The sequence below is a fragment of the Anneissia japonica genome, unplaced genomic scaffold (assembly GCF_011630105.1).
Source record: "Anneissia japonica isolate Jap-2015-1 unplaced genomic scaffold, ASM1163010v1 scaffold287782_len627234_cov183, whole genome shotgun sequence".
In the NCBI taxonomy this organism is placed as follows: domain Eukaryota; kingdom Metazoa; phylum Echinodermata; class Crinoidea; order Comatulida; family Comatulidae; genus Anneissia; species Anneissia japonica.
Window position 1 is genome coordinate 447601 of NW_022695201.1, and position 25700 is coordinate 473300.

At 33.8% G+C, this 25700-nt stretch overlaps 2 protein-coding genes across 2 annotated transcripts in view; both read right to left on the reverse strand.

The window, feature by feature from the left end:
• Nucleotides 1–3059, reverse strand: part of LOC117101442 (receptor-type tyrosine-protein phosphatase alpha-like) — a 3987-nt gene extending 928 nt beyond the window's left edge. Inside the window, exons 1-5 of the mRNA XM_033241420.1 lie at nucleotides 2825–3059; nucleotides 2592–2665; nucleotides 1267–1524; nucleotides 195–346; nucleotides 5–33 (exon numbers count right to left, since the gene is read on the reverse strand). Coding sequence (XP_033097311.1) covers nucleotides 5–33; nucleotides 195–346; nucleotides 1267–1524; nucleotides 2592–2642 — 490 coding nt within the window. The 5' untranslated portion in view covers nucleotides 2643–2665; nucleotides 2825–3059. The remainder of the gene's footprint in view (nucleotides 1–4; nucleotides 34–194; nucleotides 347–1266; nucleotides 1525–2591; nucleotides 2666–2824) is intronic.
• A 3342-nt stretch (nucleotides 3060–6401) lies between these two features.
• LOC117101444 (receptor-type tyrosine-protein phosphatase T-like) overlaps nucleotides 6402–25700 on the reverse strand; it is a 35494-nt gene continuing 16195 nt past the window's right edge. The window contains exons 7-25 of the mRNA XM_033241421.1: nucleotides 25080–25214; nucleotides 24729–24875; nucleotides 23916–24050; nucleotides 22704–22853; nucleotides 21927–22244; nucleotides 18625–18692; nucleotides 18232–18475; nucleotides 16606–16869; nucleotides 15867–16078; nucleotides 12691–12772; nucleotides 11926–12004; nucleotides 11284–11351; nucleotides 10799–11034; nucleotides 10415–10502; nucleotides 9015–9091; nucleotides 7475–7511; nucleotides 7111–7208; nucleotides 6810–6932; nucleotides 6402–6569 (exon numbers count right to left, since the gene is read on the reverse strand). Coding sequence (XP_033097312.1) covers nucleotides 6402–6569; nucleotides 6810–6932; nucleotides 7111–7208; nucleotides 7475–7511; nucleotides 9015–9091; nucleotides 10415–10502; nucleotides 10799–11034; nucleotides 11284–11351; nucleotides 11926–12004; nucleotides 12691–12772; nucleotides 15867–16078; nucleotides 16606–16869; nucleotides 18232–18475; nucleotides 18625–18692; nucleotides 21927–22244; nucleotides 22704–22853; nucleotides 23916–24050; nucleotides 24729–24875; nucleotides 25080–25214 — 2729 coding nt within the window. The remainder of the gene's footprint in view (nucleotides 6570–6809; nucleotides 6933–7110; nucleotides 7209–7474; nucleotides 7512–9014; nucleotides 9092–10414; nucleotides 10503–10798; nucleotides 11035–11283; nucleotides 11352–11925; nucleotides 12005–12690; nucleotides 12773–15866; nucleotides 16079–16605; nucleotides 16870–18231; nucleotides 18476–18624; nucleotides 18693–21926; nucleotides 22245–22703; nucleotides 22854–23915; nucleotides 24051–24728; nucleotides 24876–25079; nucleotides 25215–25700) is intronic.

The following is a 25700-nucleotide window of genomic DNA, read 5'->3' on the forward strand; positions in this document are numbered from 1 at the left end:
GAGCAGAACAATCCTGATCGAACCGCGCCATCCCTAAATATCAATCAATAGCCAAACATATAAGAATTAATTAAAATAAATATTTTATGATTACTATAATTATATCAGTATTATATATGATTATAAGGCTTTTTACTCATGTGCTTTGTAAACTTTCGATTTTGTCAAATAAATTATAAATAAATTTAACGCACAGGCAGTGAATGATGATTGGCCGATTACTTTGAGGAATGTGACCGCGTTGAACGGCTGCAATAAAGCTGACAAATGAATCAACCTTTGGAACAGGTTCTGCCTTAGACCACTGCCGAAACTCGAAGTGCAGAATCTCTTGTACATCATTGTCCTGAATTGAAAAAGAAATACAACATATTAAGCCAATGAAATTATGGACGGCCCACACTATTTTCAAATGTTCCAAATAGAACCGTTGGTTATAGGATTTAAGAGGAAATATTCATGAACATTTTGGTGCCGAGTGTCAGAAGAGAATCTAAGTAGGCCTAACTTTTAATTCTGACATTAACTTTAATAACTGACATTTTTACGCATTTTAATGGGTTTTATGCAGTGGTGTCAAAAAGTTTGTGCGGCCCTGGCGCTGACTGTTTTGGGCCCCTCTAATAAGTGAGCAAAGAGACGCTGGGGGCCAAGGGACGCTGGGGACCAAGGGACACGTAGGGCCCGCAGTCGGAGTCAAGGCCCCTGGTAGGGGTCCGAGGGGCCTTTTGTGCTCAGAGCTGACAGCATGTCATTTATGAACTGTTCAACTGAGTTAACAGAGAACATAGAATGGTCCATGACTGATGAAATATTTCAGACAACATAGATTACATAGGCCAACTTTCGGAACTGGTATAGGCCTACAGTAGGCCTAGTACTCTATGTATGTGTAAATAAATACAAAGAATATTTTAGTGAAAAACAAAACATGTTTTCATAATAAATATACAATGCAAAGCAGATTGATCACAAAATCAGAAGCAAATTTCAAACATCAGAGCCCAGATTTTATTGCTTAAAACTGTTAGGGCCCTGTTGAATAAAACTATGGTATTATAGTTTATATTATATATTTTTTGAACTACAATGTGGGGCCCCTCGTGCCTGGGTGTTCTGGCGCTCTGTCCCGTCAGCGCCCGAGCGTGATGCCACTGGTTGTATAGCAATTGGAAAAAATGAATAAAAAGTGTATTAAAACTTTTTTACGTAGCCACTAAAAATAAGATGAGAGTTATATTTGAGTAAATGAAGTATGTGCACGACCTTCTGTAGCATGATTTTCCGTTCGATCATAAAGTCGTTCTGCTCAGACGATTTGATGCTAATGGTAAATTTATCAATCTTCAGCTCTTCATTCATCCGTTGAGGAAGGTATGCGGCGCAAGTTTCGTCTTTGTCATTCAGTTGTACGATTATGTCAGTCTTGTAATCTAACACTAAACGCCAAAAATCAACAGTAGTGTCAGCAGGCTCAGACATTGGGGCCTGGGCGACAATAAATGCGTTTTTCTTGTTGTAGCCCTGTAATGTAAAACAAAACAGATATATTCTTCAAATACAGATTGTGGAATGTGGCTATTATTTTTTATTTGAGATTCACATGAAATGACACAGTATTTGATAATGGTGATGATAATAATGATAATAAGGATAATAATGATAATAATAATAATAATAATAATAATAATAATAATAATAATAATAATAATAATAATAATAATAGTAATAATAATAATAATAATAATAATTTTTTATTCGAGATTCACATGAAATGACAAAGTATTTGATATTGGTGATGATAATAATGATAATAAGGATAATAATAATAATAATAATATTAACTAGAAATTGCAAATTGCAAGTGAAGTGCTGCGAAGTACAACTGCATAAAATGTTCTTTGAACAAAATTATTTATGCGAGTCAAGTGAAAATAATGAATAATAAAAATATAACAAATAATATGAGCACGACCCATTGTCTATATTAGAACAGCGTTGGTACCGTGTACAATAGTGTTTTGCTGCAGTGACATCTCTCTGCTGGCGACTCACTGCTGCTGCTGGCGATGACTCGCTGCTGGCGAATCGATCTGCACATGTGTATAAAATGGCATTTATTTCCGAAAACACTATGCCAGTCTACAACAAGCGTCGCCTAAATGTAATAATTAGCACGTTGAAATAGGCTAGTAAATAAGTTTAACTGGGTTCGTAAATAAAATTGGCCTCAAAATATTGTGGCTGAGATATGAGCCGATTAAACGTAGAAATAGGAAACCTAGAAATATAGTAAAAACGCTGAATAGTACTCCAGCGTCGCGACATGCCGACGTTGGTACGAGTAGGTTAGTCTACAAACGTCGCCTAAAGTAATTGATTTTACCCGGCAGAACGAAAGAAGGAAACTCCGCTTTTCAGTTGTCTTGGGCGATAGTTTTTTGACAAACAATGACCTTTCAGAGGTCAAATTGCTGTCAAGAACATGAATTGGCTGCTTCGCAGCAATAATAATAATAATAATAGTTTAGAGAACAAAATTAAATAAAATATGCAGTTTAATAATGATTTACTCAGAAAGTTTTACTTACGTTGCAGAATGATGCGTTAATGTAATCATTTCCGTTGGCGCATGGAGTCATCAAGAAAGGACGAGCTTTATTTACTTTATAAGATAAATGAATCAAGATACAACTTATTTAAATAAATAGATAAATAAATGAAACATAACTATTCGACATAACCTATCATAATAATAATCTGTTATAAGTATGCATTTGATAATTTTGGATATAGATAACAATTACTAAATAGAAGAACTTACGTGGTAACACAACTTTGGAACGATTCTTCAATATGTTGTCGGGAAGCCTGGCATGTGATGTACGATCATCAGTAGGACGCGGATATATACTGTTTAAAGTCTATAACAACAAACGTTGTATTAATAATTTAACCTTTTTGTATATTTCAATCGTAAGGCCTAAACCTGTGATAATAAATGAATTCGACAATAGTATGAAAAAAAAGTGTCTTATAATTTTAGAAGGGTAAATCTGCTTTGGCCGATTGTTGTTTTGAGTGGCTTAATGTTATGCTAATGTGTCTTTACATAAGGTGTACACATGCTAAGAAGTATATTGAGAAAAGCAAGATTGGATATATCATGTCTTTCCTGTTTTAAACGAATAGATTCTCTGCATTTCTCACCTAAAATATACAATATTAGCATCAGTGGATAATATATTTTAATTTATATATATAAGTAGTAGCCTAAGTGTATGGACTAAGTTAATGCACTATGGATTGTGATAATTCAATAATTTTGATGTTGGCCTAATTTATGTATTAATATTATATTTTTGATTAATTAATTGAATAAATGCTACTCGAAATGAATGAAGGTATAACATGATGTCCTGAGCGCTCGTTATTAAGTCCTAAACAGTATAATTGGCCTACATCAATGTAAAATCAAATTAATATGTAAACTGCTTTCTATATTAACCAGTTGATGATTTTATTGATAGATCATGATAAAAGTTCTTGAAATGAAAGACTATTTACAAAATGTGCACTTATATCACAATGATTTTTCTCTTAAATTTGTTTTTATTATATTCCAATATTTATTATATAGTCCAATATTGAAAATGCTTTTAACAAAAGAGAGTAACTGACAAATAGATGGACAGGAAATTGAAAAAGAAGATTACTAAAGCACTTGTATGGAGTGTGCACTATATGGTTATGAAACCTGGACAATGAGAACAATTGAAATAGATAGACTGGTTTTTCAAATGCGGACATTGAGAAAATTATTTGTAAAAACAAACTAACAAATGAACAAGTACTTAAGAGAGTAAATGAGAAAAGAACTTTAATAGCTACAATAAAAGACAGAAATAAGAAATGGATCGGAAGTATAAGTAGAGGATATACAGTCTTTGGAGAGATATTATTGAATGAAGTATAGAAGGAAAGCGGCCTTGAGGTAAAAAGAGAGTAAAGGTTTTAGATGATATAAAGGAAACAAATGAAAGCTATACAATCATGAAAAAGCATATGATAGAAAAAATTGAGAAATTAACTGTTTTCAGCATGCAAGTAGACAGAAAACAAGATGATGATGATCATAGTAGTCTCATTATTGGGTTTTTAAAACTGTATAGATCGTAACTAAATTAGAAAAAAAAAACTGAAATTCACATATTACAAATGACCAACAAACTATTTGAGGCTCACCAAAATAGCTTTTGAAACTTGATGATTTAGATGGTATGTAAAGGGAAGTTATCTATTATGAATACATTAAAACATGAGACACTATTCCTGAGATTGGTGTTTTTTTTTCAGAGTATCAGTTACTATATTAGTACTAGGTCACTATTCAAGTACAATAATCACTGACAAATATTAACCTACAGTATACACGATTCTTGTGTTGGCAATCCATACGAATAACAGTACACATTATGATAAAATATTTATGTTGTTTTCAGACTAAAATATTAGGTCATTAATGGTATTGATAGAGCTGGGGTGGATTGCTATAAGATTGTCTTAACTGGTAATAATAATAACAATAATAATAATAATAATAATAATAATAATGATGTAGTTTTATATAGCGCACATATCCATCTAATGTAAGATGCTCAGGGCGCTTGATATGTGGACTAGGAACTTGATCAATGACTTTCTTTGCCCCTAAGCGTCCCTTCGTGTCTGTGCTACCCGGTACCAGCAACTCTTGTCATCCACCACTGGGGCTGTCTGTTCCAGTACACCGGGGTATCCCCCTACTCGTCTCGAAGGATGTACTGGGTTATTTATAGTGCACATGAGCCATTGTATACACTGGGCCTACGGTTTATAGTCCTTATCCGAGAAGACTTGTTCTACCACCAGAACCATAGGCGAGCGTGCCATTTGAACCAGCGCCGATATTATGGCTATAGCTTGCAGCGCCCCTGCTAACCGCTCGGCCATTCGACTCACCAGTATTCTTAACTCCTCGAATAAAGCCGGCTTTATCACTTAGACGGTCTTACAAAGTCATTCCTCTAAAGCAACTCTCACATTATAGCGACCTAGCGCTGCGACCATACCAACCTGTGGTCGAATCCGACTGGAAGTAGGACCTGCCCTCTAGTCATTTATTGGTTTAAAGCAAAGATCTTATAAACAAAAGATAGCGTTCTCCGCTTTGCGTAACAAATAGAAGCGTCGATTTGGCACAGAAAAGTAATCAGTTTGGGAGAGGGCGTCTTAGTCGTTGCCATGGATCTGTGATAGGGTGTTCGTGTTACGCCAAATTTCGTTACTAAGTACGTTAATTTGTTCCTTATGTTCTAAAGAGAGGGCGCATTGTAAATCGACGCTTCTAATTGTTACGCGTAAAGGTAAATTCGAGCAGTGTACGGTATGGTCAGAGCGTTCAAGGGTCAAAAGTTTCCAATTTTGCAAGAGGGCGCCATTCATGCGTTATTACAAAATTTGCACACGTAAATCGTGGAGAACACTATCTTGTGTTTATAAGATCTTTGGTTTAAAGTAATAATGGCCACTTAGCCAAATAATTACACATGTGAGAACGACTACGACTGCCTTGTCACGAGCAAGTTGTTCTTAGCTCCTATCACACTATCAAGACTTGGCCACGACGGTGCCGGTCGTGTATCAATCGCAGTGTAGGTCTTGATAGTGTGAGAGTAGTTTCTGACCATTGCTATAAAACAGTCTTCCCTAAGACCGCTTTAGGTATTGAAACGCAAACAGCACTCCCTGGTAACGCAAGATTGAGGGTGACGTCATGTGTGCTCGACACACGCAAATGTATCGAAATTAACACAAAAAAACCACCGTAGACGTATTACAGATGCTGAGAAGTGTGCAGAGTATTCGTCGTTTGATTCTCCGACTTTGACGATCTAGGCCTAGGTCTTGCCATTGCACTGTTGAATTAATCAGCAGAACGCCATGATGAAAATGATTTAAGACTGTTCCAAGCTCTCTCCGAGTAGGCCTTAAAATTTAAGATGGCTAACTGGTTGACCGCAGCAATGGTCTATAACCACAGACCAGCAGTGACGTCACGATTAGAGCTGGCTAACCGTTGATACCGTCTAAAGACCGCTTATAGTAATCCACCCCTGGTCACAGATGGACTACTTACTAAAATGTTTTATATGTAAATGTATTAACCAATAAAGTTGCTGCAACGTTGTGTAGACGCCATTTTCTGACATAACAACCAAAACGTTTAGAGTTTGCTGGGTAACATGTAAAATTTATTCATATCTACATCTTCTTCTGTATATTTGCGACGCAAGTTCGTATGTCTGCACCGCACTGTACATATATAAAATATAAACATTCCATTCATGTATCTTTTTATGTTACCTGCAGTGTACTATGACTGGTCCACTGTCGCTTGGAGAATTCTGCTGTGCTGTTCTAAACGCGTAGATGAAGTCAATCAAATGTGGAACAGCGCGGGGAACACTCTTATCTGGCCAATCAGTGAAATGATATTGAAAAACATTATGTACCTCTTCTGTCCCAACCTTCAACGTAAAACAATCAGATATGTCAATATATAAGTTTTTTTTTTCTTAAACGCAGATATTTCATAAATCTTACTTTTCATTATGTATTATTCTTATCAACCAAAAAACAGAAAAAGCAAATTGTCATTAGGATTAGAATACGAAGCAATTTCAATACATATAATTTTATAAAAAAACTAAACAAGTTTTCAATGATTTTGATATTGATGACAAGGTTGATAATTTGAGAGAACAAACCTTCTGAAGTTGTAGATTTCTAACCACAAAATGTCCATATTTGGTCTCACCGGCGTTCGCTACATTAATGTTTGCATATATTTTACCATCATTTACTTCTGGCCAATACTGCTCGCATTTTCGCTACAAATAAATAGAATAAACAGTCTTCATGAATTCAAGAATCACAATTCTTTCAATTTACAACTTATTTGCAAGGATTGACATTGAGCTACGCTCAGTCCTACACATATATTCACATTATTACCTTAATTAATTCATCCTACCCCATTCACCCTATCTAACAGCCCAGAACAAATACCTTGGTTCCTTCAACGACGTTAGTAACAACCACAATTATCGCTGACTTTTCCTGCCAGATCATTCTCCACATATCATTGACTGACGCAACATTTGGACCTGAAATTATAAACGCGGAATAAATAATAGGCCTACATAATAAGCGCGCAGTTGATGTAGTTTACCTATGCTATGATGTTATTTAAAGGGCTACACAATTATTTTCCATACGTCAGGTGTTAAATAAAAATAAACTATTAATTAATATAAAAAAATATTAATCTTAATATAAATATATAATTAGGTTTTTGAACTATTACTATTAACATAACTACAGACACAAATAAAGTGCATATTTCCATCTTCCAAATCGTATCATTGCTTACCTTGACATGCAATGAATTCACGTGGTGTCGTATATCCCTGCAATTTAAGTAAAATAATATTTAAAAAATACAAAATACAATGTCTCTTTGTAAGGTGTAGAAGCTAAAATTGAACCCAAGTACCATAAGTTTGAAAGACGAGCATCATAACAAAGCTACAGCACCATTCCAATAGTATTAATTATTATGTAAAAATGATTTCTGCAGTAATTAGACAATTACCCAGTGCATTAATTATAAAATGAAGCCAAATATTATTAGTTACAAACTTAGTATTGTACCTTAATAGTAAGGTTAATGAATGACACCACAATAAATGTTAAGTGTGTTAATTCCTAAGTAAATTTAACATAAACAAATTCTATATAGTGACTGTATAGTACTGTACTGTATAATGTGGTTACTACTTGCAAGATTGAAATTATGAACATAATGGCCGAGCAGTTAAGACAGGGGCATCGTAATCATAGCCAACAATATCGATACGGGTTCGCGGTCGGTTTCTTGGATAAGGATTATAAACCGTAGGCCCTTGTTACTATTTTGTATTAGTGAGTATTGTATGAATTAGTCAACTAGAGTGCTGACAAGATGGCGAAGCATTGCAGAGTTATGTATGTGTACCATCCAATATGGCCGTCGTAGTAAAGCGCCACCTTCAGGCTTTGTATACATTTTATTAACATAAATAAGCCCTCTGACTGGTTATTATTTAATTAATGATAATGAGTAATAATAATAATTTTTTAAACTATCGTAGCTAAAACGAGCATCTTTTTCAAAAATAAAATACCAAGGAATGAAAATTAAAATCGTGTACATTACACCCATATACCGCAACGCTCGAGTTTCAAACATACGGGTAACTAGCCGTACTGAACTTTCTGAGTAAATTGAGGCCGCAATTGCAAATGATGGCGCTTAGGCGAAATTTGATTGGCTAAATCTATGGCAGCCATCTTGGATGGTACACACACACACAGCCCTGCGTATTTCGAACATCGAATACATTGCAGTTAGCGCTCTAGTATTCTTATTATATCTCTATGGGTATATCATATATTTGGGGTTTATATAATAGTTTATTTGTAACTTGTATGTTTATTTCATTCTTACTCTTATTAATAATAATAAATATAACAAATATTGTAATTTAGATAATTTTTTAGGGAAACACTATTATAATATTTTTTTTAAAAAATTTTTACTGGGAATTTTTTTTTTATATGAAGTCCGTAAGAATGTTTATAACCAGAAAAGAAAAATAAATTATCATTATTGTTATCAAAAAAGTTTGTATATAGTAGCCGTATTAGTCAGTGTATACAAATGAAAAAATGAGTAGGTAGCACCATTTTATTTCACAAGCTTTCGCCCCAGTCGATGGGGCTCCTTCATCAAAGGTATTGCTATACACTTTTAAAACATTAATCCTATAGGAGTCAACATGTCATTCTGTCTATTGGTACCTTGAGACAACAAAATTTCTTAAGTTTTGTTAAAATTAATTTGTAAACGTAGAACAAAATTTTATACTTACATCTATATACGAAGCATTTATATAGTCTGACTCAGGGATGTTATTCCACACATCAAGTACTACACGTGAATTGTCATCTAAAAAAATATAAATTATAATCAGATTCTTAATATACTGTAATTTAATTTAAAAATAATTAAAACTTCGTGAAAAACCCATCAGGCCAATTCGTCGTTTGAACTGCGTATGCCTGTATCAAGGTCAATTAGGGAGCTTTCAATTCCACGACGACGGTAGGATGCAGAACGATGAGGTCACTAAAAGTCATGCGCATGCGAGAATGTAAGAGTCACCTCATTGAGTAGATTCTGGAATGCAATTTGGCCAAAACTACGTATGCAGAGAACGTAGGACGCCGGTTAGGACGGTCACGCATGAGTGATTCCATTCTAGAATCGTGTCATTGCACAAATCGAAAGCTTCCTATTAACTAACTTTCACACTAAATAATGTCAATTGACCTTAAATACTGACATGCACAGTTCAAATGACGAATTGGCTTAATGGGTTATTTGACGAAGTAGTCGCACCTACGTTGGATGTCAATTACTGTAATAAAAAGAAAGATGAGTTGGGTATTTTGACGAATGTACAATCACAAATAAATAATTTCGGAAATAAAATCATTAATTTATTAATGAAAATTATTCTACGATCTATCTTTTAATTGAGTAAATCCCCAATTAAACCTAATCCATAATTTATGTTTCTGTCTGAGGCTATGGCTTTCTTGTTTTAATTACTGTATTTCATTTTCTTCATTTTATTATTGCATTTTTGTATAATTGTACTGTACTGTCTATAAAGGGTCTCTTCAAACCAGCTGTGTGCTGTAAGAGCTCCCTCCGTTAAATATTGCGAAATAGATAAATAATAATTAGTGCACGGGTGGTAAGTCTTGTCATCATGAATGGCAAACAGTAGTGTCCACCGATGACGCTTTCTCGTAACAGTAAAAGCAAAAAATCTTTTATCTCTCTGAAAATAATATTGCTAACTTCAATTTAATTTTTTATTTTATTTTTATACTTTTTAAAATTTTATTATTATAGTATTTCACATATTTAAAGTACATAACGTAAAGCGAAGGATATGACTGTTGCCAAAATTACAAAAGCCCATCGTTGGCCCCCGGGAATACATGGGCGTAAACAAATACCTTCAGTGGTATAGTCGCAACCACCAATGTAGAAACAAGAAAATTAGAGAAGTACTAAAGGAAATATATTACAAATATTATTATCATTTGTAGAACTCTATATAAAACAATAGTGTAAAGGAAATGAAACAGTTATTGACAGATTAAATAATGTTTTTTTGAAAATCTGACAATAATAATATGAACATTAACGCTGAGGGCTATGTCTATTGCTAATAATGTTATTTGTATTGATACTCACATGGAATAACATTTGCATATCTGTTTTTAGTTCTATTCTTGGCATGTTTTGCAGCGGTCCAGGGATACAGGGGCTTGTTGCCAATGTCCTGTTATGAAGAAATTATCACTTAATCCAACCGCAGAAATAGCAAAAAAAATTGATGAAAGAATACATTTATGTATTTGTTTTATTCTATATTTCACTTTATTTAATCAGGGAGGAATGTTTCATATCTTTTTACAAGATTAGATCAGGTTTATCCCACTACATTTATTTTAGAAGATAAAGATGATGACACCAACACCAGAACCATCAAAATCATCATCCTCTTCATTCTCATCATAATCATCATGATTGATAAATAAGAACGAGTACAAGAGTATAGAAAAAGTATAAACATACCTCAAATTCCTTTTCAAATCCGCTTTTTAAGCTACTGTTTTGTTTCTTCACGTAATCGTGCAGAAATGCTAACTCAATCGGTCTGTATTCCTGATTTTCTAAGTTTGTATTTCCATAAACAGGTTCAGAGTTCGCGTACATGTTTTCAGTTAAAGGAGCACCATCATCCTCATCATTCGGACTTTTCACATCTACTGCATTAGCATGACCCTCAACTGCAGGCATCAATTCATTTTCTTTATAAATTAATAAAAGCAATGTACATACAATAATTTTGATTATGATGTTGATGATGAATATGACTATAACATTATTGATTATAAGATGCCTTTAACATGTTCTCCAATCAAGCTTTTCTTTAAACAACTTTGAAGCCTACTGTGCACTGGAAAATCATCTTGTATTTTTAAGACATTATGGGGATGGTTTAGACATGTTACAAATTAAAGTTAGTTGTTTTCATGTACAAAACTTAACCATCTAACCTGAGTCGAAAACAACTTGTTTTTGAGCAACATCATGTCTAACAACTTCTTTGCTTGAATTACGGCGTCTACAAGCACAATCAAAAGCATTGTTTACATAAAAAAATATGCAACACACTGGTGAATTAAAAAGTATGTTATTGACTTTGGGAAAGCTCTTGAAATAATTAAAAATGAATTATTTGTATACTCTAATTACTTTATCTACTGATATTATTAAATTTGTTATTGATTAACAGAATGGATACTAGCTTGTAAGGAATACATATGGTGTGTACTGTTAGATATATTTAAATATAAATATAATAAAGTCAAATAAAACAAAATGATAGATTGTGAAATATTAAATAACATGAAATAAAAACAATCATCAATAAAAATAGTACACAATCACAGATTTTGAAAAATATCAATTTATTTTTTAGCTCTAAGCCTTTCCCAATTATCAGGAAAGTGAATTGTGTCAGAACCTGCCCCGCCCTTTTGTGTGATTTATTTTACAAGAAAATTGTGCTACATATTTGGCCAGCTTTAATGGTTTAGGTTGAGGACAGGTTCATAAACATACATTTTGTTGATTTAAGAGTTGGTATAATTTGCTTAATCATTTCATTGTAATTAAATTACTGCTAAAATTATTACCGTTTAACAAAAATCAAGACAAAAACAATCGCACTGGCTGCCACAGATAAACCTCCGATAACACCACCTACTATAGCACCTGGAAATAACATACAAATACAAAGCATTAAACCGATACCTGGTGTGGCCATTGATTGGATAGTAAATCACTAACAAATGAGTCTGTAATATCTAATAGTCATCATCTTAGTTTCTGAATTTAGTAAAAGTTTTGTTCCTCAAAATCTTAGATACCATTAATTAAGTACCTTATTATAAACTTTGTAATCAATATTATATGCATTTTATATGTATATTTATTATGAGTAATTATATATCATAAATTTGTTTACAGAATTCATTGATAGACAAATACATTTATTTGTAAACAAAAATTTATCCCCATTGAATTTGTAAAGGCAATACAACTATACTATAGTTGCAGATCTGTATGAGAAAAATAGGCAGGTAGTTCACAGTATTTGATGTGATATTTATTATAGGAGCTGCTTGTAAATTTATTTCTGACTAGAGGAATTTCAGAACTGTAATAGTGAAAACAACATTGTGATGAACAAACTTCCTCATAATATTTTTGTTAATGTTGGCTGCAATCATTACTATCTTGTATTTGGTGGGCTATATTATATCGCTGTACAGGAAAGCATGTTCAGAAGGCTAAAGCTTGTTTGTTTTGTTATGACAAAGAAGATTCACTAAAACTTAGATCCATTATACTGCCATTCTAATGGACAAAGACATAAAAGCCCCTACTAAATTGCGTACCTTTGCCAGGGTTATCTGCATCGGTAGACACATAATCAGCATCTGAGAAATTACCGAAGCCTTTTTGAGTTCTGGCTGCTATCTACATATTTGAGAAAAAATAAATCAGTTTTACAACAGTAGGACAGAAGATGGGTACAGTCGATTTTCGACCCTAGTCAATTATTGAGCACACTTGCATATTTAGGCAGAGTTTATTTATTCTGGTTTATTCACATCAAATATATATGTCATAGCAGCACATAGCTGGAGAAATATTTACAAAATTCAACATTAAAAAGTGAAATTACTGTATATACTTTAGATATAAATAGATTTTTTTTTTTTTTTTTTTTGGTTGTCATTTGTATGAAGGAATGTCTCTGTAGAGATTCCAAGACCACAAATACCTAATTCGGTATGGGCCAGATATAATCGCCACACATTTTCTCTCATGCAACTGATACGCTTGGACTGAATATCGAAGCCAAGATTTAGCTAGGAAATGTTATTTAAATTAGGTTTGCTGTGTAGACTTACAGCCCACTTATTGACCATGAAGTTGATTTTTCGTTGGTAACAGTTGGCAATCAATCATTATCAAGGAATTGGAAAAACAAAAAAAAAACAAAAAAAACATAAAGCTCTGAATAAAATTAAAAACAACAAAGGAATTATTATCAATAAACAGGACAAAGAAAATGGAGTAATCGTGATGAACAGATATAATTACTATAGAGTACACTCAATAACGAATCCCACTAAATTTAACAAACTAAAGGCTAAACTAAAATTATGAGGGAAGGATACCTCCAACGTTGTCTAAAGAAATAATAAAGCACACGGAAGATATATCTACTGAATTCACCCAAATGTTTGTTAGCATGTATTTGGGAACGTACTGAGTATTCGGTACGATAACACGTCAGGTAAGGCAAAATATCCAGGGGCAGATCCAGAGGCTCTTGGTTAGTGGGGACTATAGGTATATGTGTAAAGTGCCTCCAAGTGCCTGCGGAGGCTAGGTTTGGGAGGAGGTGTCTCCGTCCGATAAGATGGGGTTCAGAAGGGTAGCTGAACACTTTAGCTATTAGATGTATGTATGTATGTGTGTGTGTGTGTGTGTGTGTGTATGCGTATGTATGGGTGTATGTATGGGTGTATGTATGTGCGTATGTATGTGCGTATGTATGTGCGAAAAGTAGGCAAAAGCAGCTTTCTTAGGTACATTTTTTGTCCGATGATCAGTTAAAAAACGTATTTCATTTTTATTTGATCACTGAAAAACAATTACTGTAAAATGTTTAGCCCATAAATATGATGTGTGTGAAGAAAACATTAAAACCATATTTTAATTTGGACCTTCAAAAAGCAGTTAAAAAGAAATGGCTATGAAATTTTAGGGGGGGCTAAAGCCTGTTAAGCCCCCCTCTAAATCCGCCCCAGATATCACTCCTCAATGGGTTAGCTAACCTGTTCATGGGGCACCACCATTTACTGACGTACCGGTTCCTTTTTTGACGATATGTTTTGCTTATTTTATTCCAAACATGATGCTAACATTCAATTTGAAAAAGGAGTATTGTTACAACAAAATATTATCCTTCATTGACATTCTTTTCTAAAATTCTTATAACTCATTAATAACTTCAGTCTATTATAAAAACACATACCAGCTTGCTAACAAATTTCCATAGCTTTAAATTACATAAAATATCTAAACGTGGACTTCTACATACCCTGATTGATCGTATTTTAAAAATTAGTAGCACTTGAAAGGCCTTTGTTACCGAAAAATTGAAATAAAAAAATTTTAATAATTAATATAATAATACATAAATTAACAAATTATTGTCCACCCTTTTGGATCCTCCTAAACACAATTCTTATTTTAAGTTACCATATGCACCATTATTCAACTATTTCGATTAATAAATCAACACCATGGTCAAATTATATTCCTCTTAAATCATAAATTATCTATTTTTTAATGTAAAAGACTATGTCCCGACTTCTCAGAGGTTATGTTGTCAACACATTTACTTGCGCAGGGCATAACTCCATATATATTGGTAAAACAAATACACATATATACAATCGGTTCGGGACAAGTCTTAAAAAATGTTTCAACCTCTTCAAAATACAGTTACATACAAAAACACATTCAATTCAAACCGTTTCACTATTTCTGATTTAATTATCAACTTTAGAGTGATATTTTACCCACTTGACATGAAATCGTACCGAATACTCAGTATGTCCCAAAATACTAGCGCAAAAAAAATTGCAAGAGATTCGGGTGGGAAACGAACCGACGACCTACAGGTATCCTACCTGATGTCTTAACCACTAGACCACCAAGCTTGCGCATGGTGACTAGTAATGAATCCGAGTTCTGGGAGTTTGCGTCAAGAAAATATCATAGGAGTGATGTTTGGCTCTACCTGATGTGTAATCACACCAAATACTCAGTACGTCTCCAAATACTAACGAAAAAATTCGCAAGTGATTTGGGTGGGTGCTTGTTTCCCTGGAAGGGGGGGGGGGTGTTCTTTCCCCTCCTCAGTTTTTCCCCCTGAAAAGAAGAAAAACCACAATCTGTCGAGGAGAAAAAGAATAATATGTATTTTTTATATATTAGGAGGCTATTATAGATATATAAAATCAATTAAATAAGCCTCTGAAACAAATGAATTTTTTGGGAGCTCCGCCCCCTGGACCACTTTCGAAACATTTAATCTACACCCGACTACGCCTACTTTGCTCTCGCCGGGGACCTTTCCCACACTTCCCCCACCCAGATTCTAGACGCTGGCGCCGCTACTGCCCGCCCAAATCACTTGGGGACGTACTGAGTATTTGGTACAATTACATGTCAGGTAGGTCAAAACATCACTCCTATGATGTTTAATTGACACTCCGGAGAGGTCTATGGTGATAAATTAAAAAACAACTTATTTCAATATCACCCTTTCATTGTAATTGTTTACATGACTTACCACAGTATTCAGCTTTTACATGCATGGCTTACCTTAATATTGCATGTCTGCCATACATTTGACAGGTATTAAATATACCGATATAGCATACTCTAAGATTGCCGATGATGACGTGTGACATGTTGCTTATTAGTATCAGTTATTATATTAGATGCATTAATGCATTCATACTATATGTTTATAATTTATATTGCAAACCTGGACAGTGTAGTTGGTATTCGGCATTATATTTTCATTAATTGTCAGTGAAGCCGCTGTGATATCCATAGTGAAATTTAAATTCTGTACATCACTATATACAAGCACATTGTATCCAAGTATTGTACATGGATTATCATCAGATAATGTCAATTCCAGTGTGATTGATGAAGACGTTGATGTTAACGAACTAATGGTTGGTTTTCCAGGATCTGTGGGGAAATATATTAATAAAATAATAAAAATAATAATAATAATAATAATAATATTAAAAATATTAATAATAATAAAAATATTCTTATTATTAATATTATTATTATTATTTAGTATAAATATACAATATAGTATAAAATAAATATTCTATTTTAAATGGATTTAATTTGCTACACCTCAAGAGGAAATGTTTGATATCTTCTTTCATAGTTGACATAAAGTGCAAATATTGGTTATCTATATATTCAAAGAAATTATTTTCTCATTTACCGATAGTGTATTTGATCTATCTATAAATTCTAACCTAAAACCTATAAAACAATTTTGATTTTTTAAACAATTTTCTACTTTTTATTACTTTTATATTGTCAAGCATTGCATTAATGGTATTTAAATAGAAAGGATAACATACAATATATTATAAAGGAAAAAATGTACTAAAAATTAAACCGAGGAAAATGTTAATGATGTGATTTTTAATAAAAAAAAAGCTCTTTACATTCGTATAAGATTAAAAAAGGCTTACAGTCAACACCAGACATGACCTCCATAATATCAGTATTGCTGCTAACGTTCATATGCGATGCTGAAACTGAAAATGTGTACTGAGTACAAGGTACAATTCCATCATCTATAAGAACTTCAGTTTTTGTTGTACTTCCTTGGTGGATTCCTCCTGATAGTTCATAATGGTAACTCAAATTATTCTGGGTGCTGGTACAAGTAGCAGCATTCCATTTCATTAATAAAAACGTTCTTTCCAGTACTGAATCGTTGGTAATTGAGGGCGCTGTTAAAAGACAACAACATTGTGTTAATAAATAGAATCCATCAATCAATTTAAATATTCATAGTAAAAAATAGAACAAAAGCCAAAAATCACAACTTCTAACTCTACATATCAAAAATTTAATTAATTTAATGTATTCAGCATTTGTACATTTTCTATCCAACACAGCAAATGTTTACTATAACTCATTGAGAATCTGCTGCCAATATAATAATATTAACATAAAAAACACAAGATACAATGTAGAGTATAAATAGGCTGATCGTAATTCTAAAGTTCAAATTTTTGGTTTTTTGTTTCTTAAATACTTACATCAAAATGGTATATTAAACTAAAAGACGATTTGAAGAGATGGTTGAATATTGTTTAAAGGTTTGCATGGTGAAGTAATAATATATATTAATGCTTGCGGTACACCACATACTGTAGATAGTTCTGAAAAGAACCGTTGTTGTTGGTTGAGAATATCTAGACGATTGAGTTGCTCAGTCGTCTTCAGGAGGATAATATCTGTTCTTCAGGAGAGTAATAATCCGTTCTTCTCCTGAAGACGATTGAAGCAACTCAACCGAAACGTCGAGACATTAAAACAATAAATACAATTGTTTTAATACCTGTGTACGACCGTCAGAATCAGTAGCACAATCAGTCAGTATGTATGCTTTACTTTACACTACTACTACCTCAAATAACCAACCAGATTCAAGGCTGCTTTTTATACTTCTAATTACAATACTAATAGTCCATTAATTTTCACTGTGTCGACTACACTATCTCGCCCGACTACCAAGAGATTTTGGCCTACCCAACTACTGTTACGCTGTAGCTTTCATATTCCACAAGCAACGAACGTTCATTCATTCATTTATTTGGTCAATATCAATAAAATCTGTTTATAGTAAACTGTTATATAAATAAAGTAATTTTTTCAGTTGGACCTTGACCTTTGACTCTTCGAAATTCAATAATCTTTAGTTTGTGGTCATGAAACATTGTGACCAAGTTTTACGAATTTCTAATACAAATTGTGGACTCAGTTTGGCTGTTATATATAAAAAGGTAGTTTTTTTGCCAACTGTGACCTTGACCTTCAACTTCGACCTCTAAAAATGTAATGACGTCCAGGTTTCTGGTTTTGTATAATTGTGACAAAGTTTGACTAGTTTCTGATGGAAATTGTTGGCTGTAGGCTGTTATATAAAAAAAGTAGTTTTTGTGGATTTTTACCTTGACATTTTGGCCCTGACACTTCAAAACTGAATCATCAAATTATCAAGCAAACAAACAAATAAATAGGGGCGAAAACATAACCTAATTGGCGGAGGTAATAAAATAAACAATATTAAAGCAAAAATCATTAACCTGAGGGCGCTGATTGTACCGATATTGGCTTTCCCCAATCTCCAGTAATTTCTGCATTATTAACAACTCTAGAGTCGACGTGATAAAAAACACATCCTGGTGATAATCCTGAAATGTTGACTTCTGTTTGTAAGCCATCCGTTGTGTTGACAATGTCATGTTCATTTCCATTTTTGTTTTGGTGTCGCACTTGATAACGAAGTATATCATCGCATTGGATTCGCTCAGGAGCATTTGATACAGGCTATTAGAAAAAATATAGGCGAAAGCCTTTATAGATTGTCTTTAATATCTTAATTTAAAATTACTTATTGTTAATTAGTTGTTTTGATTAATTGTGAGAATAGGCAAGGATCAAAATTGAAATTGTAATTGAAATAGGCATATACTTACCTTCAATTTTAAGATAATCTCATTACCTTTAACTGTTGTAGATTCTATTTCTGGCTCTTCTAAAGGCTCTTTAAAAAAGAAATATTGTACAGTATTTATAATTATTGAGGCTTTAATAAAAATGTAATTATAATATAATGGTAGCACAATAACTCCTAAGTTTATACAATAGCTATTATGCTGCATGTGCTTATAGCTTATGAAATGAAAACAAAAACTATTATAGGCCTACACATTACTAAAACCTAAAATGTTTTCTGTAACATGAAACAATCATTATGAGAAACTAGAACACAGCAGCATATATCAAAATTTCGACACATACATATAATGGTCCCATTGGTGGCATTCACTTTGTGTTCAACTTAGAGCAAAGTATGGTTCAACCTAGCTGGAGAAATGCTTTGCTAACTTGCGTTAGTTCAAAACTTCAATTAGCCGTTTTTAATAAAATTCAAAACATATAGAATGCCGTCATATTTAATATGTATAGACCAATATTTGCTATTCAAGCACGGAAATGACTGAAGTGTCGTGCAGAAAATCCTGTGCAAAAATTTTCAAAAAATAGGATAGAAGAAAAAAAATCAAACAAACCAATGGCTAATGCAAGAAAAGTCAAACATAACGAGTACAACTCCATAGAGCTTTTTTGCCAATACACTCAGAGTTTGAGGCCAAATCCCTACTAATCCCTGATAAACTCAGCAGGCCACCAAAGATTACACTGATTAAAATCAGTAGTTAATGGTGCTTACTAGACCTCCTGACTGGGTCTGGAAGGTGATTCAAAACAAGGAAACAATTTACACACTTCACAATAATATTACTGTTAAAATATAACATTTTAAAAACCGTATTTTTATTTGTAACAAACTTGAAAAACTCCCAAATCCCAAATTACTCTATTTGTTGAGGAATTTCAGTTAAGAAATTAACAACATTTGAGGCAGTGAATGGCGATTTTTAGACATGTCACCCGAATAAAAAATGCTCCGCATTTTCATCATGGTTTTATTTATTACAAACATATTCTTTCACCATCAATACACATTGAGGCCCTTCTTTTAGGTTAAAATGATCTATCTTAAATTTGTCTTTCTTGAGTTTGGGACTATAATGTGTTTAAATAACTTAAAGCCCTAAAAAATGCGCACGAGGCGCGCTAAATATTTTTGTGTTTTTAATTCTAATTTCGTCGGAATTGATGAAAACTCCCTAAAATGTGCAATTTATAGAGGAAATAGGCCTACCGTAACAAGAAATGCACGCAAAGAATTTGAGAACTTTAGGCACTTTCAGAGAATGCATTTGTCAAGGGGTAGGGAAAGATTTGTCAAAGATGGATATTTTCCCCTTGTCCCCCGGTGTTTTTAATTCTAATTTTGTTGCAATTGATCAAACCTCCCTAAAATGTGCAATTTTTAGAGGAAATTGAGCCATATCAGCAAGAAGTATGCGCGAAATTTGAGGTTTTTAGGCGCTTTCAGTGGATGAAGAGGGCATTTATAAAGGGGGTGGGGAAGATTTTTCAAAGATAGATATTTTCCCCTTGTCCCCCAGTGGTTATGCCATCGGGCAGCATAGATCAAAGGAGTTATGACAGTTTTTGAAGTGGAGAAGGGGTTGCAGGGTGTTGTGAGTCTGGTCATTATGATATCTGCCTTTTTATTCTTGTCATTATTTTTCTCTTCTCTTTTTCTTTTTCTTTCCTTTTCTTTTCATCTTCTTTCTCTTTCCCTCCCTCTCCCCTCTTTCTTTTCTCTTATTACCCAGCCCGGTACGACGGCTTTGTCAGCCAGGTAAAAACCGTCAGGGGAGGGGAAGTTTTCCCCTTCCCCCCACCCCCGCGCCTGTTACGACACTGGCTAACACGCCAATCAACCCCACCAATGAAAAATATTTTTCTACGCCACTGGCTAGGATTACGTAACGTAGGCATCTAAGCCAGTGTTGTTGTATTGTACCACCATTATCATGCTCTGGCTGGCAACAACGTATTCCAACAATGCTAACAACAGCAGCATAGTAGTCTCATTAGTCTGGTTTTCAGAAATTATTTGTAATATTTTGGTAAAAAACCAGCAAACGTCCTTTTTCCGAATAGTCGCATTACAAATGACCTTTACCCATTGCATCATCGACCAAGTAGTAATGTCAAAAAGTCAGATTGCGTAAGTTTTTCAAAGTGATAATGTATATTATTCTTAATAATAAAATCAGATTTGTTGTATTTATCTATTTATTAACAATTCAATTTTCCATTTCTGCTATAATAGTCACTATCTATTCAGTTTCAACGAACTACCACCAACAACCAGTCGTTAAAAATGAGCGCACATGTTTACGATGACGAAATAAAAAAGTGTGTTGAAGTCAGCAACTTACTTGACACCGCGAAGCTAGATTTTTGAGAAGTGCATATAAACAACACAATTGAGCGATCTAAAAACTACAAAACAGGACAGGAAGGTCCATAAAGTATACAGACGTTCTAATGAGAATTAAAACAATATTTTGTTAAATGGAAGAATGCTAGCTAGCGATTAAAATAATTTGTTTTTTATCGAAGGTAAATTTAGCTAGGGCCTAGAGAATCTACTACTTAGATTGCGATAGAACACCCTGCTGCACTGTCGGTTGGTTCGTACTGGTCGGCTAGGTTATAAGGTAGTGGAAACTCACACCTTCTCTACTAGTTTACAATATTTTTTTAACGAATACCACTTATTACTAGAGGTTCGTAAAATACAGCAGATGTTTTATTAAACAAGCCTTTCCACCATGTGACGTCGACGGCCTGAAACTGGCTGGCTGTTTATCTGGCTCTAACTTGGCATCAAACGCAATTAGGGGATTATCGTATCATGTTTCAAGACGGGTATATCTAGATAAAGTTCGACGTGAACCAGGCTAATGGCTAATGATCTACACTGCCTATAGCCAGTAATAGGATTATAGGATTAACACTTCAAATCTTGAGCAATTACTCATACCAGCAATGTCTTATTAGCATTGGATGATAAAAAATGGAAAAAATCTCTCTATGCAGTTGTACACGTCATGAACATTTGAACAAAAACACTGACTTAATCAGTGTTAAAAATCTGAATAAAAATCAGATTAAAAAATCAGGTTAAAAAATCTGAATATTACTTTGGCACCCTTGTCCCATGTAATCAATCGAACAAGATGACCCGGATGTACAATTCCCCATCTTTTTGTCGCATTCACCTGAATTGCTTTTTCCGCTAATGCGGGAAAAGGAAATAATTATATGATCAGCAAGTAATTGGGCTTACTACTGCATATAGTCTCTGCTGATCCATGTTCACTAGGTGGTCCATCGGTTTCTACGCCGGCAACTAATCTTGAGTGCTGTGTGTAGAATCTAACAGTCATGTGTAGTGTAGGCCTAAGATTGTCGATGATATATACACCGTTTTCAGTATTATTAACTGTAGAGAATGTACTTGTCTGCGATGTTTTATACCATAGCTTACATCCGGTAATAGTGCCTGTTCCATAGTCTTGGACTGGATCCCAGCCGCAGGCAGCAATCATGAGGATGGTTGCTGTTTGATTCAAGAGTTTCGGCGGTTTGGAGCTGTAAGGTAGTGCTAATAACAATAACACTCATTATAAATATATATTTTTAATATAATTAGGGTGCAGGGGGAATTTGGCCACCCCCCCCCCCCCCCCTCCACATGGGTATAAGAGACAGCTTTAGGAAGGTAAAAAAAAGAAGGCAGAAGAAACAAATGATTGCCAGAAACGCCTCAGAGTTTATTTTCGGGCGTCTAGAACACAAAAAGTTTGCGAGGAATGCACTGGACCCTCCAGGGAAGTGTTATCTCGATCTGCCTCACTTTCAGCCCTTACTTTTGGACATCTCTGGATCCGCCCCTGGGGTGGCAAAAGATACATTGAATGAATTATTTATAGGTATAACATGCGGCTTCATAAAAAAGAATATATGTTGGTTAATCTTGGAAATTCAATTGCAATTATACATAATTGAGATTTAAGCTCGATTTAACACAAGTAAATGTGAATTTGAAGACGTATATCGTTACCTATGCTGCAGTCCCCTCCAGCCCATGCTTCGTGGCATCCATTGTCACAGCTTCCATTACGATTACAATCAGCCGAGTCTTTACAATGACATGGATAGTTACACAACACACCAAAGAAACCAGATGGGCAGGACAGGCCTGGCTGTAATTCTACAACAAAATGCAGCATCATTGTTATCTTTAAATGTTGAGTCAAAAGGTATTAGTTAGGTCTAAATTAACTTTTTAACTATTACCATTAATGTTCACATGTACTTGTATTTTGAATTATTCGACTTGATAATATTCCTGTCCTACATGTAGATTTAAAAATGCTCAATTAATTTTTAAATCGGCCCTAACAAACTAAAAAAATAACAGTTTTAAATTACGCGACTATAAACAAATATTTGTTTAGAAGTCATTCATTATTTTTTTTCATCATGTTTAAACAGGATTTTTTCTGACCCTCTCTCCCATGAAAGAAATATTTAAAGAAATATGTAACATATAAGATCATACTTTTATATTTTTCATGAAAGAGTACATATGACTAGACTGTGGTCAACCTCTCCTCCCTCAAAGCGTATGTTTTTACTCTGTAGAAAGGATGAAATCATGTGTATTTCCTTAGCGTCCCCTTCAATTTAGGGCCACCTAGGTATTTTTTATTGAAAATCAATAATTTCCACACCATTGCTAAATGAATCGTAAGCATAATAGACAGTCATTACACATTCATTTTGTTATTTAACTTTTTCAGTCCCTAAATCCTCATAATGTGACTTTGTTTAACAAGGCATCATGTTTCTTTTCCACTTTTAAGAGGCCTACTGAATATCAGCATGCCCGCTTGGTAAACTGGGTTACCCTCTATTAAAAAACAAATCCTTCAATTCCTTACAAATTATTGTTGGTCGGAGGTTAAACAAGTAAAATATTAATGTAGCCTGTACTCTTTCTAGCCATATGTAAATTAAGTACTTTAAATAGGAATATGAGAATATGCTTATTGCAATACAGTAGGCTATTAACTTTTCAATTGAATTGAGTTTATTTTGGATACAAGGTACAGTATTAAAATATTTAATTACCTTTGTTGCCTATATGTAGATTAGTATTTCTAATAGGAATATTAAAATCAGCTTTGTTTTTACGTAATTATTACTATATTTTATACAAAATAAATATACTATTACTTATAAAATTTGACAACTAAAATTTGAATATTACCTTGGCATGCTGGTCCCATGTAATTAATCAAACAAGATGACCCGGATGTACATTTCCCTGTCTTTCTGTCACATTCCCCTGAATCGCAATGACATACTTGACGGCAATCTGCTCCATAGTGATTATTAGCACATGCTGTGAAATACATTTTGGGAAAACCACATTGTTTGTCGATTAGTACCATATATTTAATCTTGTATGAGCATACGTGACGAGCAACCGTGTATGTATTTATCTTTTTCAATTAAAATATGCAGAGTAGACCCTTACTGCTGTTCCTTGTTTGTGTCCTGGGCCTGTGCAAAACATTTTTATACAACTGTCTTCCTCTATCCATTTTTTCTTTGTTTTTTCATATTTTTGTTAGGCTATTTAGTTACCCAACACCATTATGTGAGTTGTGATCTTGCCAACTGCTGCTTAATTGCCAATGGTCTCAAATTGCAGGATTACAATCGCAATGGTGTTGGCTCTTCTGCAATAGTCTGTCTCTTCTGACTTTCAGTTTCTGTGTAGCCTAGGAAAGCTTTGTTTTTTTTCTTGTTCTGCGCATAGGGATCATGTACTTTACGCTATATAAGTCTCCATCCATTACCATTACGATTACCATGAGTTTTGAATTCCATTGTGGTGATTTTTTGAAGTGATTCATCACACTCTCCCATTTTATAGGTTCGACAGCGGAAATAAAATAAAGCCTGTATATGCATTATGAAGTAATATGCTGTAATATTGACAACACTTATAAACAAAAACAAAAACAAAATATAAATAAATTAAAAATTATAAACAGTGGCAATAAACTTCTCAAACCTGTGTTGCAATCGTTGCCTCCATATCCGTCGATGCAGGTGCATCCGAATGGATCAGGAGGACAAAAAAGCTTTCCTTTACAAGCTTCGCCATCTCCAGTAGTACAAACAACATCACAATTACGACCCCAGTTGTTGCTTCCACAAGCTACAAACAAAAAGAAAGTATAAACCGTAAATACCAAAACATAACATATTTTATTAAAAAAGCACTTACAATTTTAGGCTGATGACTTTATTATTTTAAGATTTCTCATATATTTACTATGAAATATATAAATATATAGAAACATGAGTTTCCGAGTACTTAAAGGTACATTGAATTAAATTAAATTTAAATTTGTTGGCTTACATGTTTGGCAGTTTTCTCCTTTGAAGCCTGCAGGGCAAATACATATACCGGTCTTTTCGTCACAAACTCCACCGTTATAACACACAGGACAATCCATCTCACATTCAGGGGGTCTCCATTTTGGCAGCGGACAATCTAAGTAAAAAATGTTTACTACGTCAACAAAAAAAGTAGACTATAAATAAATAAAATAAAATATGTAAACACTTCTAGCATGTGGGTGGACACTTCAAACGATGTAGAGACAAAACAATAATTGGCCAGACAACTGGTACAACACTATAAGCATACAGTAGGTACTGTATAAAGACAACCCATGTGGAGAGATCAGACAGAGGGCGAAGAGGCATTACAGATTCAAAAAGTCCTTGGTTAAAGTAACGAGAAGGTATAGACTTAGAGATACATAATTTATAAAGTTTAGATATATCCATGGAGGAATTAGTTTAGAACTAATTCCTCCATGATATATCCAGGGAAATTTCACTGTTCCCTGACATATCTAATATATAATATAAAACTGTGGTACTGAATGTGCTTTAAAATCAGAAAATGTAATGCACCTTACACATAATTTTTGCATAACTAAAACAGGCTTTAAATAAGAGTCATACTTATTGC